The 16,715-nt window shown below is 49.7% G+C and overlaps 2 protein-coding genes across 7 annotated transcripts in view; one reads left to right on the forward strand and one right to left on the reverse strand.

Moving 5' to 3' along the window:
• Window positions 1-4,298: 4,298 nt before the first annotated feature.
• On the forward strand, window positions 4,299-11,620 carry TIMM22 (translocase of inner mitochondrial membrane 22). The gene is made up of 4 exons (XM_081029811.1): window positions 4,299-4,816; window positions 7,186-7,382; window positions 8,067-8,139; window positions 9,524-11,620. Exons 1-4 carry the CDS (start codon window positions 4,579-4,581, stop codon window positions 9,598-9,600), a joined length of 585 nt encoding a protein of 194 aa, XP_080885937.1. The 5' UTR covers window positions 4,299-4,578; the 3' UTR covers window positions 9,601-11,620.
• A 470-nt stretch (window positions 11,621-12,090) lies between these two features.
• The window catches only part of ABR (ABR activator of RhoGEF and GTPase), a 172,245-nt gene continuing 167,620 nt past the window's right edge, over window positions 12,091-16,715 (reverse strand). For 5 of the 6 annotated variants that reach the window (XM_081029805.1, XM_081029808.1, XM_081029807.1 and 2 more), the window contains 2 exons: window positions 15,416-15,563; window positions 12,091-14,773 (listed from right to left, as the gene is read on the reverse strand). In XM_081029805.1, coding sequence (XP_080885931.1) covers window positions 14,684-14,773; window positions 15,416-15,563 — 238 coding nt within the window. In that variant the 3' untranslated portion in view covers window positions 12,091-14,683. The remainder of the gene's footprint in view (window positions 14,774-15,415; window positions 15,564-16,715) is intronic. The other variant, XM_081029810.1, reaches the window with a different exon arrangement.

Here is a 16,715-nt window from a genome sequence, read left to right on the forward strand (position 1 = left end):
AATTGTTCTGTGCAGCCTTTTGAACCGAACGGCCACTGTTCACTTAGAGGAACCCTTCATCTTACTTGACAAACATCTCTGAGAGTCCCTGGCCCAAGTGGCGAGGTGCCCGCTTCACCATTGTTTCCAGGCCCAAAAGCAAGAAGTACACATACAAGGCCAGAGGAGTTCCTGGGCCTCACAGGGGGTCCAAACTGATGCCAAACAAGGTGTGATATTCACGGAAGTGAGAACCCCCCCCTTTCTAATGATCAGTCAGGAACATTCACACATTTCCTGGGATTTTTCTAGATATTGCCAGCAGTCCATTCTTCACTCTTTTGCCCTACTATCCTCCAATTCCTGGTTTCCTCAGAAAGGGGAGGGTGTTCTTGGTTCCCTAAGCTTTCTTGTAGTGAATGGTATGCTGGTAGACGTTAAACCATAGGAACCCAAAAGCCCTGACTTACAGCATTTGCCGATTTCTGTGGTGTCCATCCAGTTACGTGACGCGTAACAACATGTAGGTCAATGACGACAGCGTACAGGATGGTGGTCCCATAAGATTATAACGAAGCTGAAAAGCGCCTATCACCCAGTGACGTCATAGCCCGCAGAATGTCACAGGGCAACGCATTCCCCACATATTTGTGGTGATGCTGGTGTAAATACAGTAACAGCGATAGGCTGTATCATGTTCAAGGACAGGTGAGCCTTGAACACCAGCTTGAACTGCACAGCTCCACTTAGACATGGCTTTTTTTCCAATAAATGCAGGGCCCTTCCTATCTGCAGGTTTTGCATCCATGGAGTCAACCAACCACAGATTGAAAACAGTATTTTTGCATTCCCAGCTATGGATTCCCAACCGCAGCGCAAGTTTCTGATGGGCAGTTGGTTGAATTCATGGATATGAAGGGCCGACTGTACAGTTCAAAGTTATACATGGATTTTCGACTGCACAGGGAATCAGCACCCCGAACCCCCATGTGGTTCAAGCATCATTTATACACCATCCATCTGTGATGGTCACACAGCAACAAAACTGCCTAAGGAGGCATTTTTCTCAGAACATATCCCCATCATTAAGGGACGCATGACTGTATTCCCATCACGGCTGATGTCACACTGCCAACATGATGCCACTGATGGCATTAAAATGTGCAGCAGTCCACTGTTATATAGCATTTCTATCACACAAATACAACGGACACAAAGAGCCTCAAGAGCATAGATAATGAGGGATATAAATGATAAATGTCTAACTAGTACATTGTTTTGTACACCTGAAACTAATAATTAAAAAAGGAGCATAGGGCTGGCCCGGTGGACCAGGCGGTTGGAGCTCCATGCTCCTAACTCCAAAGGCTGCCGGTTCGATTCCCACATGGGCCAGTGGGCTCTCAACCACAAGGTTGCCGGTTCAATTCCTCGAGTCCCGCAAGGGATGGTGGGCAGTGCCCCCTGCAACTAAGATTGAACACGGCACCTTGAGCTGAGCTGCCGCTGAGCTCCCGGATGGCTCAGTTGGTTGGAACGCGTCCTCTCAACCACAAGGTTGCCAGTTCCATGCCTCAACTCCCACAAGGGATGGTGGGCTGCACCTCCTGCAACTAGCAACGGCAACTGGACCTGGAGCTGAGCTGCGCCCTCCACAACTAAGACTGAAAGGATAGACGATTTGAAGCTGAACGGCACCCTCCACAATTAAGATTGAAAGGACAACAACTTGACTTGGAAAAAAGTCCTGGAAGTACACACTGTTCCCCAATAAAGTCCTGTTCCTCTTCCCCAATACAATCTTTAAAAAAAAAAGAGAGAGCATAGCTAATACTAGTAGAATACAGTAAAATATTTAGGTGATGGGTTTTGACATGTATTACCTTTGTTTTTAATATAATTTAATTGTAAATGTATTTAATTTTTAGTAATGGCCAGCAAACAACCAGTTCAAAAAAATTCCTGAAAATTTCATAATCAGTTCTTGTGAATGTGTAGGACCTGGCCCCCAGCATCCCACTTCTGATAACAGACTCTTCCTGAAATTCATGGCTGGGACTAGGGTAATGAGGGAGGCACAAATTGAAAGGGATGGCAAAACACTCAATAATAAAAATAAACAATATTTTAAAAATCACATTTTAAAATATTTTAAAAATCAAAATTGTAGAGAAAAAAATCCACAATGAACAAAATATCAAAATTTTAAATAGAGGGTCAAAAATATCAAAATTTTAAATAGAGGGTCAGTAGGAACTGTGAAGGTGTGACCCTGGAGCTGTGGGGGAGTCTGTCCTCCACCAGGTGACAGCAGCTGTCTAATGCAGAAAAAACAATTCAACCTGGAAAAAGAATCCTGAAGGAGCTTGTTAAGGTCCCCGGGGCAGCCCTGGGTCCCAACCTTCCCAAAATTTGGTGGTTCAGCTCCTCCTTAGATTCTGTGAGTCACCCCACTATACTTCCAAGAAGTCCCCCTTTTTTGTGGGAGCTGGCCAGGGTTGATTTCTGTAGCTTACAACCAAAATAATATTTACTCTATGGTTTAGGAAATTCTCATCAGAGACCAACAAGTTAATTTGTTGGTTCCTTTTTGCTAATTATCTCAAAGTTTTAACCTCAAGAGATAAGAATCAGTAAACAAAGTTTTTCAAAAGTCTCTTAATTTTCTGCCCTCAGCAATAAAGCAGTATTTACTAACAATCAAGTTAGCTTACTGCCTTTTCTGCCCTCCTATAGAAAGGTTTACTTTGTTTCTTTTACTTCAGAAGTCTAAACAGTAGAGAACTCATCCTGCCCCCCTTAGAGGGGAGGACAAGGAGAAGTTTCTCACTGGACACAACTTGACTCCTGTTTCCAAGAAGTGGGGGTGAGTTAACTTCCTTTTGAAAATGATTAGATAGAAATGGTTTCCAATACAAATGATTTCCAATCACAACTGTATTCAGGCACTGAAAAGTATTATTATTATTATACGTATTAAATATTATCAAGTAACAAGCTAGCATAATAGCTCTGAATTTGGGGAAACATATACAAACTTGGCAAAAACACTTCGTACTTTTGATCCCTTGCTTTCTTGTAAACTGACTGGGCCTTTTCTTTAAAATGAAAGGGCCAAGTCACGTGGAATCATGTTCATGGACCCCAGATGACAATTTACCAAACCCATCCCTTCACAGATGAAGGAAGGACTATCATACGGCACATGACAGAGAACCTTGGCTTTGCAAGTCCACGTTTGTCCTAATGGGCCACTGGCATACCATGGTGCCTCTCAAATTCTGAGCTGTTTACCTTGCACCTCAGGGTTTACCACGATTCAGGTGGTGTACCTTTCTGCAAGTACTTCAAGTGTAACAGTCAATGCTCCTGGACGGAAATCTAGAGGACTAAAGGGAGTGGAAATCACTTTAATCGGGGATCCTCTGCCTGGAAAAATTGGCTGCTATTTGCGTCACTTGCTGCCAACCTAAGAGATGCTATGTAGGCATGTCTGAGGGACCTCGGGCTGTCCAGGAGCGACCCTGGAGGAGAAAGAGACAGATGATATGGCAGTTCACCCCGGTAGGGGTGGTACCTGACCCATCACTCTTTCTTAACCAGCAACTCTTGCCAAACAGGTGTGGTACCAGGTAACCACACCTGCCTTATGCAACCACATGTGACAGGTGGTGCAAGGAGGGTACTTTTCTTAACCCTGCCACCAGCACCAGCCTGCTTGGCTTCAGGTTTCTTCTCCTTAATGCCGGGCTCTCACTTTTTTCACCCTCCATCTTGCAAGGCGGGAAAGAGCCTGTCCCTGATTTTCCTTAGTTAGTGTCACCATTTGTTCATTGATTTTTTTTTTGCCCCCGCTCTCCATCAAAGGTTTAATTATCGAACAAAACACACCGTGTTTTTCCCCAAAAAAAGACCTAACCGGAAAAGAAGCCCTAGTATGATTTTTCAGAATAACATCCCCTGAACATAAGCCCTAATGCGTCTTTTGGAGCAAAAATTAATATAAGACCCCATCTTATGTTCGAGGAAACAAGGTATACTCCTTACCGTGTTTAACACGCTTTTACATTTACTTACAAAGCACCTTCCATCACTTACATCTCATAACACCTTGGAACACGCTGGAAGGGCAGTGGCGAGGCGCGAGCGCCCCCTACCGACGCCCAGGCGCATTGCAGTTTTGCCGGCGCTCCACCGCTGGGGTCCCGCCTGTCAGAGGCTCCCGAGGAGGCCGAAGCGCAAGTGTCCGCGCAGGGCTTCCTGGGAAATGTGTTGGGTGTACATGTCAGAACTACAAATCCCGGTAGGCACCGCGCTGCGGCCCGGAAGATGAGGGGCCTCTGGTGAATCCGAATCTCGTGTGTCAGTGCCCTTGCGAATGCTGCACAGGCTGGATTCAGTCCTCGCGGAGGTTTGTGGGAAACGTACCGGTTCTTCCGCCAGGTGCGCGCGCATGGACTTTGCTCCCGTAGCTTCCTCGGCCTCGCGGGACGTGGCGAATCTGCCGCGGTGGCCCAGGGGTTGGGCGCGCAGGGCGCCCGCGCGCAGCGTGTGTGCTCTGCTGTGCGAAGGACGTCTGGGTTTCTTGGGCCGCTGGTGATGGCGGCGACTGCCCCCAGTGCCGGGGGCCCCGCGCCCGAGGCGGCCGGCCCCGCCGAACCCCCGCTGCAGTACAGCCTTCTGCTGCAGTACCTCGTGGGTGACAAGCGCCAGCCCCGGGTCCTGGAGCCTGGGAGCCTGGGCGGCATCCCGAGTCCGGCCAAGAGCGAGGAGCAGAAGATGATCGAGAGAGCGATGGAAAGCTGCGCCTTCAAGGCAGCGCTGGCCTGCGTGGGAGGTGAGGCGAGGCGAGGGGCCCCCTCGGGAGGCTCAGGGCGTGGGTGGCGGCGGCTTCCTCGCCGCCGAGAGGACCACGCGCCCGGGAGGCGAGGGGCCCGTGGGCCTGGGCTGGGACGGCGCCCGGCCTCGTTCCGTGAGCTCCAGCGGCCGTCTCTAGGCCCTCTGGCCCTGGCCTCAGAATCGGGACCGGGGGTCGGGGCCTGGAGGTTATGAAATAGTTGACTTCATTCATCATTCGTTCCTCCACTTTCAAATAACCATTCTTGGAAGAAACTGTTAGTGAGGAGCTGTCACGTGCCGGGCGGTGGCGAGACAGGGTCAGCGACTAGAGCTGTGTTCTCAGGAAGCGAACACCCCCCTCTGTATACCCGAGGTGCCACAAAACTGCACACAAGGGGACACTTGGGTCAGCTGTTGCTCAAGCACTAGTTCACCGTCATCAGAAGTGTCTGGACGCTGATGGTGACCACTCTGAGCACCTCTTGTAATGGCAGAAGTCGAACGTGGCTCGTAGTCATCGTTTGTTATCGGCATGTATTGCATATTGCAATTTTAATGGTTTTTCCTTTCTTAACATGTGTATACCTTTTTTTTTTGGCACGCTCTGTAGATGGAAGAATGTTGAGCCTGGCGGAAGAGTGCCGCAGACATAGGAACATCGAGTGCAAAGGAACTGGCTTTAGTTTGGAAAAACAGACAAGGCCAGTGTGGCCAGTGTGACTAGACAGTAGTGAACAAGGGGGAAAGAAGTATGGACTTGGCTTTTTTTTTTTTTAGCCTTGTGAGGATTTGAGAATGTGGTGTCCTTCCTGGGTGGAGGCTAAGGAGGTTGACCACGTTTGCAGATGAGTTGAAATCTCATTGAGAATGAAAGACAAACGAATGTAGTGAGAGTGAAAATGTGAAATATAGTAGAAAGCAGAGAGAACGTTTCGTGGTTCGGGGAAGGAGGTGAGACTGGAGCTGTTGAAGGATGGAGAGAATGGGGTGGACCCAGAGGAAGAGAATTGTCATTTCAAGTTGGGGGTAAAGTGGGGGATTGGGGCATTTTGTCTATAGGCATTAGGACAGTCATGGATGGTTTTTTTTTAGAAGAGTAACAAGTGGTAATGAACATGATGATTCAGGATGGAGTGGGCTGAAGGAAAGAAGTCTGTGGATAGGGAGACCATATTGGAAATTCACTAGACTGAAGCTCATGAGGAATGGGCTGGGTCTTTGTTCATTGTTGTGTTTGATCCTGATAAATCACATATTTGGTGAAATAAATGAGTCTTTGTAGTGCTCCAGGTTGGAAGTGATAAAAACCCTAGACTCGGATGATCATTGGACTTGGACTTGTAGGGCAAACAAAGAAACGCCCCTGAGGTTTGGAGCGGGAGTGACGAGAAAGAAGGAGCCATAACAAGAAAGTCTGGAAGGGAGGTGACCATGATTTCATCAAACATACACCGTTTACCCTTGAACAACATGGGTTTGAGCTGCACGGATCTGTGTATACATGGATTTCTATCAATAAATAGCTGTGCTGTTTTCGATCCTTGGTTGGGAGGCCACGGATGTGGTCAGCTGACTGTATGCGTCGCTCTACACCATTTTGTGACTTGATTATGGGACTTGAGCACCCATGGATTTTACTATCTGTGGGGAGTCCTGGACCCAATCCCCCCGAGGGACAACTCAGTTTTGGGGTATCAAACCTTATACATGGATTTTTGACTACAGGGGCCTTGGCACTCCTAACTCCTGCGTTGTTCAAGGGTCAATTGTATTGGCCTGGAGGTGAGGAGAGGACATCCATATGGAAATGTCCAACAGGCTCAGGAAGGTCCGATGTGGACAGCAGTGTGGTGTTTGCCGTTTGGTAACTTTGTGACTTCAGGGAAGTTCCTTAACCTCTCTGAGCCTCAGTTTCTTCAGCTACAGAAAGGAAAGTATAATAGTGTCTCCCTCACAGGATTGTTGTGAACAGTGAGGCTGTGACTATAAAACCTCAGGAATTGGGACATGGCACTTACTAAATGACTATTCTGAATATCACCATTGTCAAGGTGACATTTGCAGAGTTGATAGCTGAACTCAAGGGTGAATACGTGTGAGTGTAGAAAGAGAACAGAGGGTTAAAGACTGAATCTTGAGGAAAGTTAGAAAATGACAGGAGGAAGAAATCCAAGAGGAGACAGAAGAAGCTGTCAACAAGGTAGATCCTGGATTGTGTAATGTGGAAGCCAAGTGGAGAATTTGAGTGGCAAGGGGAGGGGTGTCTTCTTTGCTGGTGGCCACCCAAAAGATGCTTTTTGAGTATGAGCCCATTACAGTCATCCAGAAATCATGCCAAGAAATCTTCCTCTCTGTGTTTGTTTTTAGGATTTGTCTTGGGAGGTGCATTTGGGGTGTTCACTGCCGGCATTGATACCAATGTAGGCTTTGACCCTAAGGATCCTTACCGGACGCCGACAGCAAAAGAAGTTCTTACAGACATGGGACAGAGAGGAATGTCCTACGCCAAAAATTTTGCCATTGTGGGCGCCATGTTTTCTTGCACTGAGTGTTTGGTAGAATCTGTAAGTGTCTCTGTCTCCTGAGAAAGCCTTGCTTGCTCAGCTTCGAAAGAGAAATGCTCTTATTATTACTAGAAAGCAAATCAGAAAAGTCTGATATTTATTAGATTGAACTTCCATTAAATAGTCTCTAATGCAGACTTTTTTTGTGTTTATGATTGGGGCTTACATGATTGTTTACTTCTTTTTAAAGGGTAGAAGTTGGTTAATGATTTTAAACACGAGACTTATTGGGGAACCCGAGAAAAGATTTTCATTTCTTAAATACTGCACTGGCTTGGTTTCAACACTCTGGTCCCCCTGCCTGGAAACATCAGTGAACATGTTCAAATGTTAGGAACTACCGTTGTTTCCCCGAAAATAAGACCTAGCAGGACCATCAGTTCTAATGCATCTTTTGGAGCAAAAATTAATATAAGACCGGGTGTCATATTATATAAGACCCGATCTTATGGTAAAATAAGACCGAGTCTTATATTAATTTTTGCTCCAAAAGACGCATTAGAGCTGATGGTCTGGTTAGGTCTTATTTTCGGGGAAACACGGTATATACTTTTGAAAGAGAAAAAGATTAGGTTTCCTTTGGTGGGGGGACTAAATTAGCCGGCTAGAAACCCTGTGTTTTTTTCCTTAATTGTCTTGTCTGGCTTTTTTGTTTGGCTCTAAACTGCACTTCTCCACCCGCAGTACCGGGGAAAATCAGATTGGAAGAACAGTGTAATTAGTGGCTGCATCACTGGAGGAACCATTGGTTTCAGAGGTTAGTAAACAACTCTCGAGTGGTTTTCTCTGTGGCCTTGGACAGCATGCTGAAGTTGACATTTCTAAACATACGAGTGTTCCAGGGACAGCCCCAGGCATATATGGTCAGTTGATACTCGTCCCTTCTGACAAATCACATTTGCTTCCGTGTCAACTCGATTTTGGAGACTTGTAGTATCTGGATCAGTTTCTCATCCTTGCCACTGTTGACCTTTTGGACCAGGTAAGTCTTTGCAGGAGGGAGAGGGAGCCTGGCCTGTGTGTTTAAGGATGTGTAGCAGCGTCCCTGGCCTCTACCCACTAGATGCCAGGAGCACCCTTTTGTGGTGAAAACTGAAAGTGTCTCCAGATATTTCCCTGAGGGGCAGAATTGCCTCCCCAGTGAGAACCACTGGTAGTTCTAGGTCGATCTTAGAAAAAAAAGAACTACCCCCAAATTGGAAATATGGGAAGAACTTCCTCACAGTAATGAATTCCTGAAGGATGTTGATAGGCAGGATAGTACAGAGACATAGCTAGGTCCCACTCAGCCCTGGGGAGGATCATTGATCCACATAGCAGGCCCTGCTGAACTTGCAGCTCCATGCATTTCTGGGTAGGTAGAAACAATTGTCAATTTTAATTTTGTGTGTAAGTTGTCATGGTAATGTCTTCATGCAGCTGAGGATTCTTAGATTTCTACCCACTGAAAGCCAAATGTAGATATTTGAGAAATGTTGGCTTATCGGCTGGAAACAACAAAGGAAGAAACCAGTCAGTTCCCTGTCACGTAGGATGTCAGTGACTTGACTTTCCTAACAGTGTCCATGGCTGGGCCACTCTCCCTCTTCTGCGCCCTTACTTACCCAAAGCAGAAAAGCCTGTTTTCTCTTTTGCTGCAAGGCAGGATGATTTGCTATCATTAAAAACCTGCTTTTGCTCCTCAAACAGTCATTTATGGTTTAGAGAGTAACTTCTTTGGTCTTCCCATCGCTCAGCTTTGTCAGGGCCTTTGAGAAGCTCAGCTCCCTCTAGGACTGCTTTGATCACCTTCCCAGGAATTTATTCCATAAACAAATCAGGGTAACAGGCCATATGCTTTCACTTGATTCCAAGGGCTGGTTTTCTTAACCAGTTTCCTGTCTGTGAGGGGCTATTTTCATGAGACTGGAAATATTAATTCTTTGGAATGAGAAAAGTTAAACGAATGTACAGTTAGATAAAGCACCCTGGATTAGATCATGTACACGGCTTCACTGAAGTCTTACAGATCTCCGATAGGTTGAAGGACTTAGAATGCTTCAGCTGGTTTCTTTGTATCTGTGGATATGCAGACTTTTTGTGAATGCAGCCTGACCCAGCATCTGTCACTATAGGTAATGTCATTTCTGTTTGCTTTACAGCTGGCTTAAAGGCCGGGGTCATTGGTTGTGGAGGTTTTGCTGCTTTCTCTGCTGCAATTGATTATTACCTGCGGTGAGAGTGATTGCCTCCGGGGAAGGATACCAGGCCAAGATCCGTGCGGTTCTCTGGAGGACATTTTCTGCACCACTCCAGAGCACTGTTTCCGAGACTGAAGGCATTTGTTTTCCCTCATCGTTGGGTGTTGTGAGGGAGCCTCCTGGCCGCGATCTGCCTCCAGCGTCTGAGCAGCCACACCTTCTGCTCCTGGACCCCAGCCAGGACCCCAGCCAGGCCGCACAGGGGGTGGGCTGTGCTAGCGTCTTTCTTCTGGGCAGATCAGGGCTCAGCATGTTGACCTGGAGGAACTCGGGTCCACAAAGGTTCAGTCCTCACCGCACCTGGCCCTTTGGTTGTTTGGTGTGGTGGGAACAGAGGTGACCTTATGTAGCCCCAGGAAGCTGTTCTGCCTTGGAACTCCAAGCAGTCATCCGTGTCACATATCAGGGTAGGGCAAGGGCAGTGTATGCCTTCTGACCAGTTATGTCATTTGGTTTAGCGTTCTGCTATCCTTGTTTTAAAAACATATATATATATATTTATGTTACAGTTCCAAAAGTTGGTTTATTTTTATTTTCAAATTCCACAATTCCCAAAAATGGTGCCAGGTGGCCCAGAGATGGAACATCCAAAGGGACAAAGGGAGAAAGCTCCTGAGCAGTCTGGGAATGTTTCGATTCTCAGGGTTTGTAGAGGGGTGGTGTTATCCTCACGAGATTGTTACATCAGCCAGGGCCTTACTCTCAGAAGGCAGCCTAGTCACTTCCAAAGATGCATTGAAATTTCATGCGTAAGCCCCACTGGCTTCTTCTAGAAACCCTCCTATGGGCTGGCTGATAGGAATGTTTGCAGTCTGAACCATATACTGGTTTTATGCTCTGCCCACTGGACCAGCTCTGGCTCCAGGACTACGTGTGAGGGGTCCTGCAATGATTGTCCTGATGACTAAATCACAGCAGCTGCTGGGTAAGAGCAGACATGGTGGATGGGCTGTTTACCAGACCCCCGTTCTCTGGTATATGTTCTGTTTTGAACATATTAGTGTTTTTGACTTGACCCGGTAGTTCTAACAACAGAGGCTCAGTTTAGTTGTGTGCCATAGGCAAAAAAAAAAAAAAAAAAAAAAAGCCTTTTACGTTTGGGATTTGGCGTGGGTGCTGCTTTATTCTGGTGGTTTGATGGCAAGATGAAGTTGATGGACTCAGGCTTTTGCCCTGAGGGGCGGGCAGGTAGCCTTGGCGGGGCCCACGTAATTCTGCTGCCTTCAGCCAGTGGTAACATCTCCTTTCTTCTACTGTACGTAACTCCTTTGCCTTTTTTCCCCCACTTCCCCTTTGTCTGCTGTGCTCTAGCCCAGCCACCCGTAACCAAAATGCAGAGTTAGCCGAACTGTCCAGGCATCCCGAGTGTATGTGTGTGTGTGTATGAGTGTGCGTGTGCGCGTGTGTCTGAGTGATCATGTCAAACCCAGCCGGTAACACCTTCCCCTGGCCATGGCTGCTGTCTCCTTTGGAATGAATATGAGCTAGTTAGTACACAGCGCTCATGTCCTTTTATGGTGAATCCTATATAATGCCCGTCCCAGTCCCACAGGCATGAGGCGTCATGGCTGCTAGGCTGGCTGGAGTATCCTCAGAGGTCTGAGAACAGATTTAGAAGTGTCTCCTACACTGTCCCTAAGTTAGTCACCTATAAGCACTTCTAGAGCAAGAGCAGACACTCCTACCTGGCACATGTCAAAGTGCTAGGATGCCCGGCCTCTCCTATCAGCCGTCTCGTGCGTGAGGTCCGATACACTGAACTACTGAACACAAGACGTGCTGCTCTCACGACTGCCTTGGAAAAGATGAGCCCCGGGGCTGCCAGTAGCCATCAGTTCAATAAGTGAAGCATTGTCCGCATTGACGATTCAATCAGGAGAGGAGATGAATAGTTTCCTGTTTTAGATGGCTAAGGAGTCAGTATGAGCTCATAAACCAAACACCAATTTTCAGAGACATCTGTTCCTGATCTCCAGAATAAACATATTATTCAACGGCTTTTGCTGGTGGGAGCCTGCATTAACCCCATGGGTTCCCCTAAAGGGTAACAGCCCTCTAGGGGACCCAGCCTCTCTGTAAGCAGATGAGGCCAAAAGGCCGCCCCAAAGATGAGCCACTTCCAAGGAAAATGCACAGAAAAGTTTACATAAAACAAGAAGCCTCCACTTGAATGGCCAACTTCCTGCCATCTCTCTGAGGCAAACGTGTGCAGGTCCCCGGTGGGATGTTGGTACTTCATGAAAGGGACTGGCTGGTGGCTGACCTGAAGGCCTCTGTGAAGGGCAAGGCTGGGGCTCACCTCCCCCCAAACTGCCACAGTCGCCACAGGCCATAGGGAAACCCCGGGGGAGTGAACTAGGTAAACAGATTCCTGGAAACGCACATCTGGGTGCAGCTGGAAGAGTTAAATATTTAGATTGGTGGTCTTCCCTAAACTACCGAGAACACAAATGTCCACACCACCGGGCTGACTTGTGTGCAAATGTTGGGGCTTTGCATTTTTTTATTAACATTTTCCTCACGTGGTTTACATCAATTTATAATAATCTACATAAGTTGAAACAGAACAGACAAAAAAATATATCCTTACCAACTTATTAAAGTCAAATATTAATGAAGGGTCCCGTCCTACCTGTATCAGCAAAAACCGGCAGCCCGCAGCCGATGCCAGCAAGGCTTCCTGTAGCCTGTGTGCTGGGCCCCTGTGGGGACAGCCTTTCCTGCTGGGCACAATGGCTGGGCTTCTGGGCGCACAGTCCCTGTCTCAGGAGAACCCGTGGGCTATTTCCTGGGTGCAGCTTAGTACAGCTCTGGTACCCGCCCCTCCCCACTCTGGGGGTGGAATTTATAAATATTCTAAGCTTTTTGCATTGATCAGCCCTTCTAGCCTTCCTCCTGTTCTCACACTGCCTAAGCAATTCTGGGGGCTACAGTAGTTACCTGATGCTGGAAAGCAAACATCCCTTATTTGGGGGAGGTGGGAGGCACCCACGTTTGGCTGTAACTAGCTCTAGCTGGGCCTCCAGTTCATTACCATCAATGGCTTTGGAAGCAAGAGCCTTCCATGCCACATACCACCTCCCGAATGCCGAGCAGAGACTCCAGGCTTGGTCAGACACTGGGATCAAGTTCTTTCCCCACCTCCTGCCCCAGGGAGCGGGGCTCCTAGCTAAGCTGCTAACTGGCAACGAGGTGGTCAGTTATTTCCTGCCTCTTGGGCATCTCTTTCCTCCCATGTGCACAGAATGTGTACCGTTCTGCCCAAGATCGGGCACCAGGTGTAAACAAGACCAGGAAGGGCCTTGCCTCTCATCGAGCAAGTGTGCTACAGCTTTAGGCCCAGCAAACCCTTCTTGAACACAGCCCTGAGCTCAAGCTCTGGGAGCTGTTCTCTCCAATCCTGAGGGCCTAGAATCTACTCTCTGCCACAGAGGAGAGCCAGGGAGCTTGGGCTACAGCTCAAGCACCTGCAGCCCGGGAGTGTCTGCCCTTCTAAGCTAACCGCCATAGGCAGCTACTGCTCACATGGGTAGAAACAAGTATTTGGGGACACGTCTCGCTCCTTTCCAGTACCAAGCAATGGGCCTCAAAGTTGGGAATGGAACCTGCTGATCCCTGACTCTGGAGCAGAGTGTCAACAATGAGGGCCCTCAGCAAACCCCAGTCCCAGGAGAGGCAGGTGCCTGTGACTCCTCTATCCTTCCCTAACTTGTAGAGTTTCCTAGCATTCACCCGGGAGGCCGCATCTGGAAGCCAGGGGCGGGGACGCGGCACCATGATGGCTGACTACTGCTGGCCCATGCCTGCCTTTCCGTGGCCCCAGAGCACACGTGGCTGTGGGGGCTGCCCCGTGGCAGTGCTGGGCTGTGGAGAATGTGTGGGGAAACTAAGGCAAAGGTACCACAAGGTCTGAGAGGTGCCAGGACGAGCTAGCCTCCTGGATGGAGCCTGCCTGTGTCTGGACACTGCTTCCGCCATAGTTGCCTTCCTAAAGGCCTGGCTCCACTGGAAAAGCCACTGCAAGTCCTTGCTGTTGACAGTCTCTGCCTCCAACTCAGGACACCCACTGCTGCATGGCACTCCTCTGATTGTTCAAAGGGTCTTGTTTCCTCAGCCGCCGCCTCTCCGCCTCACGATTCTTTCCTGGCCCTCTCGCTATCTCACTAGGTCACTTGAGAGTCTTCACACTCAAAGGAAATAGACCACCAGGGGAAAAGGAACTGAAAAGCAGTAGAAGAAACAGTCAAGATGCCTCATTGGTGGGCAGGAGACAGAACAGATAAACCCCAGAAAGGGAGATTCGCAGGTGGAAAAATTCCAGAAATCTGCTCTCCAGCTCTGTGCTAAGCTGAGGATTAGACAGTCTGTCTCCTTGTCCAACATTTGCACAGGCAGCAAGGCAAAGCAGGTGTGCTTCCACAGGTGGAGGGCAAGGAAGGGCCAGGGGATAGCACGCAGCAGCGTCTGATGGGCCATTGCGGCCGCCGCCACCCAGGGCCACCGCAGAACGCTCAAGGTGATGGAGCGAAACCCAAGGCTGCACATGCATGCGGGCAGGCCGGGAGGGAGCAGAGGGTGGAGAACACCAAGGGGAGGCTGCCAAGAGACTGAAATCTGGGAGCAGGGCCAGAGAGGATAAGCTGGCAGCAGTTACAGAGCGCCAAATAAAAGCCCTTGGACTGGACTCAGGAGGAAAGAAAGTGTTGGAGGAAATGAAAGAACAAAGCAGGCCGTCTGTGTGCCCATACCGGATTGGTCACTACCTTTTCTGCATGACAAATAGACATAAAACAAGTCCTGAACAGCACGGAGCATTAGACACAACTAGAGGTACAGAGGGCAGGAGCCCGGGGTGTGGCGGTGAGGCTGGGGGCTGGGTCGGCTGGCTTTGTACAAGGTGGCACAAAAGATGCACGTATTCCAGTTCTTGGAAATCTACGGCCCTTGGAGTCTGGAGTGCTGGGTTTGGGAGTTTTCTATTGTAGTCTTTCAAGTCTGTGTTGGGTCCCTTGGCTGGAGAGGCTGGCGCGGGCCACCCCCCACAGCTGCTCCCACCTGTGGCTACACGTCGGTGGAGAAGTACAGTGTATTCCGCTTCAGTTCTGCGAAGGAAATGGGGGGGTGCTGCAGGTAGTAGAGAAGGACCTGGACCTGTGGGGAGACAGGGGAGACTGAGGCAGGGTCCTTGTTCTCATGGCCCTCCTCTGATCAGCTGAGAAGAAATGGTCCCTGGGCTGGGGTCACTGGCTCTGGCCACTTCCCTTTCTTTGGTAGCCCAGGTGTATCCGCCCATTTGCAGCAGTAGAGGGCGCTGCAGGGCAGAGGGTGCGGAGCCTGGGGCCGCTGCCCCACCTGTCATAAGGGGCTTCCTGCTCCAGAGGTTGGCTTTGGCTTGGCGGCCCTGCCTCAGACTGGACCCTGCCCTGGGCCTTGTAGGGATCCCAAGGATGCTTCCTGACCTGGAAGCAATCCTAGAACTTCCATGCATGAGGACAAGGCCCCCGGATGTTTCCTATATCCCGGACTTCCATTCTGAGACGGAGGCACTCCCAGGATGGCAGCCGGCACCTGGGACAGACATTCTCTGGGCCCCCAGTCTGGGCTCGTACTTGTTGTTTTGGTCTTGGAGGGGCAGGGCTTTCCAGAGCCCTGCCTCCGTGGTGACAGCCTATAGACCACCAACCCAGCTGCTCAGGAAGGAAGGGGTGTGGGACTCCGAGCCACTCTCTTTCGATGCCTAACGGGGTCTTGTCCCACCCCTCCACCAGCCACGGCCGGGCAATGTGGTGATACCTGGGCCATGACATCATGGGACCAGATGTCTGCAGCTGACGTGAGGTGTGCTTTGCTCTCCACTTCTGAGGGTCTCAGTAACGTGGGGCCAAACACAGTAGCCAGATTGTGAAGGGACATTTTGTTGATGGGCTCCTTCTCAGCAACCCTGAAAGGGAGAAAAAAGTCATTTCTTAGCCGCCACTCGGAGCTCCAGGCTGTTGGTCTTAGGTATAAGAACCCCTATAAAGATTCCTTCCTCTCCTAAGGGTAGAGACCTCATGGTAGGGAGGGGACTAAGCCAAGGGACCAAGTCCCCACCGCTGTCCCAGTACGTTCCTATAACAGAGTCCCAGGTCCTGGGCCACCCCCTCCCTGAATGGATGGTAAACTGCTAGAGCCAAGAGGACACACTCCAACACCTCTGCCTTAGAAAGAGTGATGTTACTGGGCCAACAAGTTTCTCAACAATAATTCGTGCTCCTCCCAATCCTTTGGGTAGGTATTATCTCCACTGAACAGATGCAGAAACCAAAGTACAGAGGGGTTAAGTGCCTGGCCTGAGGTTACAGAGCTAACAAGTGGTAGAGCTGGGATGTGAAGCCAGGCAGCCTGTCTCCAGAGCCCCCGCTCCTCACTGCGCTTCACCCATGACCAGTCACATTGGTGAGTGGCCCGGAGGAAGTCAGAGTGGGTGGGGCAGGGGCCCCAGGGAGGGAGCTGGAGCCCCAGCAGCAGTTGCTAACTAGAGCTGACGCTCTGCCCTCTGTGGTGTGGTCGGAACAACCCTAGTCTCAGATGGAGCCCAGGGGCTGTTCTTCTACTTTCCAGAAGGATCTGCCACATGGGACCCCAGAGTTGCCTCCCTTTGGATCTTCCTCTGCTTCTCTTGCATAATTGGCCAGATGCTCCGTGGCTATTTCCTCTGAGTGAGAGCAGGGGCTGTGAGTGAGAGCAGCCAGCCCAGTATGGCCCAACCGGTCAGAGAGGCGGTGGGCCTCCCCAGTCCTAGAACATGTTTCTGGGGCTGAGACCCACCCTCCCCGAGCAGCGCCTCTCACCCCACTCCCAACTATCCCATCATTCCCACCCTCCAGGCAGGAGTCATGGATGTTCCTGCTGACTGCTTTGGAAACGGGCAGACAAACATTGCCATGCCAGGAGGCAGCTGTGCAGCTGACCCTGCCGCCACACACACACACACACACACACACACACACACACACACACACGCACGCACCCCCCCCACCACCACTCCCCCTGCCAGAGGCCCAGATGTGGGAACAGACTGTGCCCGGTTCCCAGGGTAGAAAACATAATG

The sequence above is a fragment of the Rhinolophus hipposideros genome, assembly GCF_964194185.1.
Source record: "Rhinolophus hipposideros genome assembly, chromosome: 20".
In the NCBI taxonomy this organism is placed as follows: domain Eukaryota; kingdom Metazoa; phylum Chordata; class Mammalia; order Chiroptera; family Rhinolophidae; genus Rhinolophus; species Rhinolophus hipposideros.

What these genes read in the sequence shown, in the direction of transcription:
- TIMM22 (XM_081029811.1), top strand. Translation starts at nt 4,579, where the DNA reads ATGGCGGCGACTGCCCCCAGTGCCGGGGGCCCCGCGCCCGAGGCGGCC. An exon ending in AGCGCTGGCCTGCGTGGGAG is followed by an intron (nt 4,817 to 7,185) that starts GTGAGGCGAGGC and finishes GTTTGTTTTTAG; the next exon opens with GATTTGTCTTGGGAGGTGCA. An exon ending in CTGAGTGTTTGGTAGAATCT is followed by an intron (nt 7,383 to 8,066) that starts GTAAGTGTCTCT and finishes CTCCACCCGCAG; the next exon opens with TACCGGGGAAAATCAGATTG.